Source organism: Chrysoperla carnea, chromosome 4 (assembly GCF_905475395.1).
Source record: "Chrysoperla carnea chromosome 4, inChrCarn1.1, whole genome shotgun sequence".
In the NCBI taxonomy this organism is placed as follows: Eukaryota; Metazoa; Arthropoda; class Insecta; order Neuroptera; family Chrysopidae; genus Chrysoperla; species Chrysoperla carnea.
In genome coordinates this window covers 24486999-24496209 of record NC_058340.1, presented here as the reverse complement: position 1 = coordinate 24496209, position 9211 = coordinate 24486999, and the positions used below count along the sequence as shown (strand labels likewise).

Genomic DNA, 9211 nt, shown 5'->3' with positions numbered 1-9211 from the left:
TTACTTTAGTTAATTCATATTTAATATCGTAAATGGTGTTATATGAATTCTGTATTGATCGCTTATAATATCAAATTAGAGGTTTTTCGCAAACTGCCTTTCATAACACGTTTTAACGAATGGAGTCGATCATTTTTAGCAAATTCTTGCCGAAACTTAATGCAGCAATGGAATCTTAGCTATAATCAGTTTTGAATTACTTCAATTTGAAGAGTTAATGAATATGAAAAGTATCTTTATTCTTTGATCTCTTATTATGTAAGAGAAATTCGTAAAAATACGAGTGTCCGCCACTTTAATAAGAGCTTTTTTTTTAAAAATGAAAAGAGATAAAACGTACTAAGAACAAATAAAAAATATTTTTACAATAAAAATTGGACTATTGTCCAACAAAATCTTATAAAATAACTCTCATAAAATCTTAAAATATGATGCTAGTAAGTATAATCTCAGATCCTAACCTATAATTTCATGATATTGAAAATATCAATATATTTATTTAAAAAAACAAAAAAAAACTTTTCAAACAGATTTTGTGGTTTAGATTGTAACTAGTCATCCTAATAAGATTAAAAAAAAACAAAAAAGCTTCCTTCACATGTTAAATTATTAGTAAATAAAAATATGTTAAAGAACTTTGGAGTAAAGTACTACGCAAATACATAATTGAGACGAATTATTTCGATTTCTATGGCCATGTTCTAGTAAAATCATTCGTGCGTACATTGAACTTAATTTAACTTCATTAAGCAGGTCAAACTTTCACTCATCGAGAAAAATTGTATTTACTTAAATTTATAATTTTATAGAATCTCAAATCCATAAAATATACTTGATTGAAGAGTAATTTGAAAGAGCTACTTCAGTTCTAAATATTTGAAACTACAAAATGTCCTATAAATAATTTCAGTTTTGGTAATTTTACGATTAAAAAACTTTAATTGTAAATTTAAAAAGTATGTAATCATCGATGAACCTGTCATACGACAAACTTCGGACAAAAAATCTGACATTATCTATGGATCTTCTTTTCCTTCAAATGTGACCTTGAATGGAGGGACGTCTCATTAAAAAAAATCTCAAAATTAGATCTCAATTTATAAAAAATTTACGACCCTGCTTAATGAATATTAAAAAAACGTGTATTTCATAATCCAATAGTTCAATATAATACTTGCTTTCTTTTTAAATAAAAAAAATTACCACAAGGCTAGTAGCATTTAATTAATTAATTTGCTTTTATTTAATTATTAATAAATGTAGCTACAACAGTTGTACAAAATATTAAAAATCTTTATTTTTATTCGTAAAATACTAGAAAATTCAAATACGATTTGTACAATGGTAATGATATTATAATTTTTAGTAGCATTTTTATTTAATCAACTTGGAAAATTAATTAACGTTTAATCACCTGGAACATTCATAAAAAACTTAATAGCTTTAAATAAAAATGATTTTAAATTTTACAGCTTTTTCTTATAACTAAGTAGATTTTAACGAACTTAAAATATGCGTCTACTTAGTTGTAGGTTGTAAATTTGTCATTTTCTTAAAAATAATTAGACTTGTATGTCTAAAAAAAACCATTAAAGCTTATCCAAGTTCATAAATGGAAAAAAGCTGTTAATATTATTAATATTATTACTGATGTGGTAAGAATATTAATGACTGACTATTTTTTTTAAAAGAAAAATCATATTTTTAGTTGATTTCCCCACTTACTTTTTAGAAAATACAAATAAAAAAATAATGTAGATAAATTGAATCTCAATAGCAATATATTTGCTTTCTTATTTAGTATTTAATAAAAAACAAAAGTTATTGTAAAATTTAGAAATATGAAACAAAAAATGAAAATCATTGTTTTTAAAAAAACCAAATACTACAAAATAATTAATTAAATATAGAATACGTAAGTTCATATGTTCTTAATTAAATTTAAATTTTATTCAAAAAAAATATTTATAAAAAAAATAAAATATGGAGTAAATAAGAAAGAATGATGTTTATTTGATGAGAAAAAAATTGTTTAAGAAAAATGATTAAGTAAAAAAAAATGAAAATTTAAATTTTATTAGAAGAATCTATTAGATTTCAAATTAATTTTATTTGTAGTATCTATAGAACTGAAATAGTTTATTATATAAAATAATATATTTGCACAATTTATTTTTTATTTAATTTCGATTTAATCTAAGTTCAATTGATTCGATGATGAATTCCTCTGAAAATGAATTCATTTTGGAGCTTATCACTTTTTTAATTCCAGAGACTTTACATTTCCTCAGCTTCCTTGCTCAGTTTTTTTAACTGTTAACTATTATCAATTGTAAAGCATGATACATTATGTAAAGGATTGTTTAGTAACTGCCTAGATACTCAATTTTTAATAAACGTGGTCTAGATAATATCAAAAAGAAACTGTACACAGTAGTATCAAACTACTATCAGACGATCCAATGGCGACATTGAGATTTCCAACTGCGTTCTCTCGTAACTGTAAAGGCTTTCCCTCCACTGTTAACAAATTAAAACGATTGATTTCCACACGGATACGATATTTTGTTAGTATAGTAAAATGATAAAATACAGCGAAATAATAATTACGTCACCTGAAGTTGTAAGAGAAAAAAGTACTGCCCTTCATTTCAATATGAATGGGTACGATGGTCTCTCTGAACAAATTGTGCGACGACAGTTGGGTGCATCCAGGTTTCAAAAACAACTTGAACCATCCAAGCTGCCGGAAAGCCAATTTTATAACGTTTAAGACTTAGATTGGATATATTGTTAACTAGAAAGTCAGATTTAATTAAGAAAAGTTGTTTCTACAAAGCCAGTAAAATGTAAAAAGGAGAAACTTTATGCTGCTTAAGAGAGTGTACGATTAAAAACTAAGCCTTGAAAACCAATATAATGCGATAAAATTTGAAGGAGAACGTAAACCACCTTTCTAAGCTTTGTATTGTATCAAAATATACGTTTAAACAGTGCATAAGAGTTCTAAGATAAATCCATTTGCCCCTATCACATCGTTGATTCTACTCCATATTTTCCAGCTTGAAATAATTTTATCTCTATATTACAATAAAACAAGACGTCTAAAATGTAATCATGGAGAAAACTAAATGTTAAAGGTCAATCCCTCTTTGCTTCAAAGTTTAATTGAAATTTGACATAGTATTCCTGGTAACATTGTATACCGAATTCGCTTAATTAACATAACTTGCATGTTGCAAGTTTCTGAAATTTAACGTTGTTTCGAATAACAAAATTTCGTTCTAAAATTATTGAATATGATTGAAATTTTAATGCATATCAAAAATGATCAAGTGGACAATATTTTTTATCAAAAAACTGATTTTTTTAACGGGAATTCATGTGATAAATCAACTGGACTTAGTCTAGATCGTGTACATATATTTTTTTTAAATAAATATATATTTTTTTGAAGTTATTAAAAAAGAAAATGACACAGTATAGTGATAAATGCACTGAATAAACATAATTTGTTAAAATTAATTATTTGCAGATTACATTTTTTAACGAACATTTCATTTGTTTTTATTTTACCAAAACAACAATAATTTTGGAATTACGATCAGGAAAATGAGAACAAACCTCGATAACTTAAGAATAAATCTCATTACAGAAGCATCAGGCGATTTACTTCACCTCTGGTCTCGATATTCACAATAGAACCAATCGCGAGAATTAATCCCTACTTTCAGGCGATGGATTGCTTTCCAGTATGTCACAGGGAAGTGCTAAAGGTGTTAAACACGGTAAACAGCTTTGTGTGTAGCGTTTAACATGAGTTGAAAAATAATTTAATGTTCTTGGTAAACGAGCGTACGTATTCCACATCAGACCATGTGGCTTGGAGAATTCCTTTTTTGAGAGGACCAGTTCAAATTAATCAAAGTCTTGTAGCAGAGTTTCAAAATTAATTTAAAAGCGAGACAAAGATTAGTTACTAGGTTTACTTATGTTCAGAGGGTTACTTATTTGGCTAATTTTTCGTGATTTAATCACTCTTTCTATGGAGATTAGAGAAAACCGAATTCTTTGTAAATTATTGATGTCTATTAAATTTTTTCGTGGAAGCCATTTAGTAAAATGACAAGAATCTATAAAGGAAGACTAAAATTACAATATAAAAACTTTTGTGGAAGAATCGCGATTTTTAAAATTAGTTTATTTTCTAAATTATTAACGGGGTCCATAAAATGGTGAATATAATTTTCATAATAAATATATTCTTAATTTGGAAATATAATTACAACGGCATAAATATACAACTTTGTTTTAGATTTTTTGTGTTTCAATAATTAGAATTAGTTAACAATGAAATGTCTTTAATAGGCCAAACTCTACATAGAGCTTTACTACGAATTAAACCTTTTGGTACAGGACCATATGCTCTTGAATCTGCTGAATTTCTTGAATTATCACCTTCTAACCATACATGACCGACTGGTACTAATTCTTGTCGATTACCAGTCCTTATTCGATCACCTGGTATTCCAATAACTCGTTTACATATATGTTGTTTCGGATTTGTTGGACATTTAGCGATGATTATATCACCACGGGATATTTTATTGAATCTAGGCGATAAATGTTCAGTGAATAGGACATTATCAGAAAATAGAGTTGGTTCCATCGATGGTCCAGTGCACTAAAAAAAAGATGAAATATTAACAAAGTATTCTTATTTTTGATTTGGAGGTATAAAAATCGTTAGATGTTCGTGGCAGAGAGGAGAGTATTTCTTGGCGTTTCAGATGAAAATATAAGTAAGTACAGGATTCATATCTATATATATATAGGAGACTTTCTATAGATATAGATAGATAGATAGATAGATAGTCACTCATCACGATATCTCTGGAACTATAAGACCTAGAGACTTGAAATTTGGCAGGAATATTCCTTTTGCCAAGTAGAGGTCAGCTAAGAACGGATTTTACGAAATTCCACCCACAAGGGGGGTTGCGGGGGTGTTCATGAATAAAAAATTCATATTTTTCAATTATGGCTTTTAATAGTTCAAAACTTGGTCAGAATGTTTTAAATTACATTTAGAAATTTTTTTAACCTTCGGAGGGTAGAAAGGTGTAGCGAAAAAGTGGGAAGGAAATATCGAATATTTACAAATATACCTAAGTGGGGTATCAAATAAAAGAGCATGACGTGTACATTACAAAACTGTTATCCAACGCAAGGAAATGTGGAGGGAGGGGTGCAAGTGGGGATTTTGCCCAGCAAAGCGGGCGGGTAACAGCTAGTATTTTATATAAGAAATTTATAAATTATCATAAGTATTTGAATTTCATTTATTTATTGGCCATATGATAGTACCACCTATAGTCTGAATTTCGAACTATTATCAAGTTGAATGATTAACGTAATAATTGTTATTGATAATGAAAACTTACCACTACAAAATCACCAAGGTATTCAAATGTGCAATGAGCAATACATCCATATTGCACCATATACCCAATAATTCCACAAAGTTTAGAAACAACGACCCTCATTAGAAATATTTAAATTATTTATACGCATTATTCTAATACTAATAAGAGAATGACGACATCAGACAGCTGATTTTCATTCGAAGCCGAATTATTCTCCATAGGGTTTTTGAACTTCTAATGAAATGAAAAACTTAATGTTATTTGTTCAAATCACTAAAAAATACTGCCATTTTTTCACTATTTTTATATTTATGGAAGATTTTATTTGTAATCTTTTATTCGTTTGAATTTAATCAATTTTATCTGTTAAAAATATTTGGTTATAAATTTGTGAGGTTATTTAAAAACAAAATACCCCTGCTTACAAAGACAAGACGGATAAACGTGAATAGTATTGCAATATCAAAGGTTCCGTAGTAAATCGTGACATTGAAGAAGAGGCGAAGTATCTTATTTTGTAAAAATATTGTGTAATTTTCAGATTGCCAAACGATACATTCTTCAATAAGGATAGTACGGGATCCTTTCTTTTCAAGCTTCGATATCCCAAAAATACACCTAGATATGAAAAAAATTATACCTGCTTTTTCCACAGTTTAGAAATGGTTGTCAAATACTACGTCTAGACGTAAATCTTTTGACAAATGCTCTAAAAAGCTAATCTATAGATTTTTACCGCTGGAAAAATTATGACTAGCGTATTGGTATTTCGATCGTGAAAATATTTGTTAGGTACCCTGCAAATTGGAAGAGAATAAGATAATGAACCTAAACCTCTTTGATTTCGCCATGGAGGTTAGAGAGAAGGAGAACGATCGCTACGCGGTAAAGCATTAGCGCGTCTGTCCCTGAAAATTTATAGAATTTACAGTTCATTTTTCAGCCACCAGCCGCGCTGTCGTCGGTAAGTAGTATCTGCGAAGTTAGCTGTTTATGAGTACAAGTAGATGAAGTTAGTACCATTCAAATTTATAAAGTAGTATAGATAAATTTATAAAGTAGAATAGTTAATTTATAATTTATTCATTAGTAAATAATAATAATAATTTCATTATTTGCTTTTTTTTCCTTTGAATGATATTATATACATGTATATTAAACGTTGATAGATCATTTAAATTAGCGCACAACAGAACGCTTTTAATGAGACAACTTAGCGATCCTAGCGCCTCACTTATTTTGTCCATATTTTGGGGACAATATTTTCTATAGCGATCGTTCTCCTTCTTTATAACCTCCATGGATTTGGCTCTTGTCATTGAAATTCAAAAAATCATCTGCAGAGGGATTCAGTAACCTTTAAAAGTGACATCTACTGAATGAACACATAAAAATTCAAAGACTTCAATATTATAAATAAAACAGTTTTATCACACCATTGACGAAGTGGTCTCTTATAGTATATAGTATTTTATATATCATTAAAATTTGACGTTTGATTGTTCCAATGATGTAAACTTCATATAAAAATTTCTACAATATAACAAAATTTTTATTTATTTATAATTTTTTGGCAAAATTTTCAAAGTAAAATCTAATAGTGCATAGATAGTTCTGGAAACACGACAAAAAAGATTTGGGTGAATGAATGAAAAGTTATTTAATCGAAAGTTTTTTTTTTATATTTAATATTGTGTGTTGCTGCTTTTCCCTTGGATGAAAAATAAAATAAGTTTATTATAAAACGAGAAAAAATTTTCTTATAAAAATGTGTTTTTAAAATAGTTTTTTCTTTTATTAAATTAGTTTAATAATATGTAATTTTTATGATATTGATTGGGTGATTTTATGAATAAACATTTTTTTCCATAATTATTTTCATTTATAAGGTAAGTTTCTTTATTTTAATTTTTGTTAATATTTATGCCCTAGAAATGTTATCTAAATCTTTTTGTATTATCGTGGCCTCAATACATTTTCATTGTTCGTTCAGTTTTTAAACACTTGGTATTACTAACCTATTTTCCTTATTCCCTGAACAATGAATTTCACTTATTTGACCCATTTTCCACTAGTGTAAGCGACTGACGAACATGATTATTCAAAAATTTCATAAAGTGTATCTCAATTTTGAAATACATTTGTTGTGAACTGTGTGAAGTGTGTGAGGATCTTTCGGGAAACAATTCAAGCAAGTATTTTTCAGTTATTTTCCTTAAAAATTTTAATTGTGCTTAATAATTGAAAAACAATTTTATTAAAATTTTTCATTGTTATATGAAACGCTTTCCTAGGGCGTATCGATATAGTAAACAAAGATATTTTTAATTGGGGGGAGCCTTTATTTGGCTTAACCGATAAAGGTTTTTCAATTTTCACAGAAATTTTGATAAATAAGATTATCTAAAAAAATTTGATCTCATTCAAATTTAAAACACGTTGTTTAGCTTAAATTTTCAATAGTTGCAGATAAGATTAAAACAATATACAGGGTGTTGTGAAAGTGCATTCGTATTCCAGTGAGGTGATTGAACATTAGTTTGGAATTTTTTTTTAATTTAATATTTGTCAATAACAATGTGTTAAGATTAATTTTTCATAAAGATTGGTGTCAAATTGAACTGAGCTGTGCGATTTTTTAAGGTAGAGGGATCCAAACAATTATTGTAACGGTTTTTTAATTTTTGAGAGTAATATGTACCCAAAAGTAACGAAAATTTAGTATTGGACCAATAGTTTCTAAAATGTGGTCTGCAATCGATCCCAAAAATCAATGTTTGAATGCAATTTAAGACGATATTTCAAAAACTATGCATGAAATCGCCAATTTAATGCGATTTTTGGATCAAAATTACCCTAATACCCTATATACTGCGTTTTATCAAATTTTGAAAGAAAAAGTGAATTGTGATTTTTTCTAAGGTTCACCCCTCTTTAAGAAAAATGCAAAAAATCGAGAAAATTGGACTGTCTTAAATTTGGATAAAATTCAGAAGGAAATAAGGTAATTTTGACCCAAAAATAACAAAAATCAAGTTCATCTAATGATTGGATGCATATTTTTTGAGACATCGTCTAAAATTGCATGTGAAGAGCGATTTTTTGCATCGAATTCGGGCATTATTTAAAAAAATACTTGTCAAGAAATGATCTTTACTAGCTCGTAATTCGAAAACTAACTGCTAAAAAATTTTGTAACCGTGAGACCTCTTGATCAGAACGATTCCAAAAACATTTGTGGTGATTTGAAAAAGTTTTATAGAAACCCATTTTCCTACCTAATCGTTTTGGGTTTTTTGCACCTATATCAAGGGTCGATGACAATGCAATAATTTAATAATTTTATCCTAGTATCCTGTCCCGAATCACCAGGATCGGTAGTCCTATCGTTATTACTTTAATAATATTATCTTGAATAACGGCGTGGTAGTGTAGTGTCTATAGTTTCCACTTCGCAAGCGGAAGATCGTCAGGTCGAAGAAAAACCAAATTAGTAGTTTTTTCTTTTAAATTCTATTTTGTTAAGAGTAAACAATTTTTAACTTAGCAAGACTAAAAAATAAGAAAATTATCCATTTTTAGTGCAAGAAATTGAATTTTATAGTTTTTTAACCATAATTTATTTTATTCTTCTAAAATTTCAATAGTCTGTATCTCGAAAACAAACTTTTTCCACTATAAACATATTAAGATATTGGCATTTTTTACTCTACCATTTGATGAAGTCCTGCTTTGACCACCCTGTATATTAAACCTCATATGAGAGACTAGAAAAGTGTCACTGA

The 9211-nt window shown here is 28.0% G+C and overlaps 1 protein-coding gene across 1 annotated transcript; it reads right to left on the bottom strand.

Moving 5' to 3' along the window:
• Positions 1 to 4225: 4225 nt before the first annotated feature.
• On the bottom strand, positions 4226 to 5769 carry LOC123298328 (mitochondrial inner membrane protease subunit 1). Its single transcript, XM_044880301.1, has 2 exons — positions 5445 to 5769; positions 4226 to 4684 (listed from the first exon to the last, which is right to left on the bottom strand). Exons 1-2 carry the CDS (start codon positions 5544 to 5546, stop codon positions 4328 to 4330), a joined length of 459 nt encoding a protein of 152 aa, XP_044736236.1. The 5' UTR covers positions 5547 to 5769; the 3' UTR covers positions 4226 to 4327.
• Positions 5770 to 9211: the final 3442 nt, after the last annotated feature.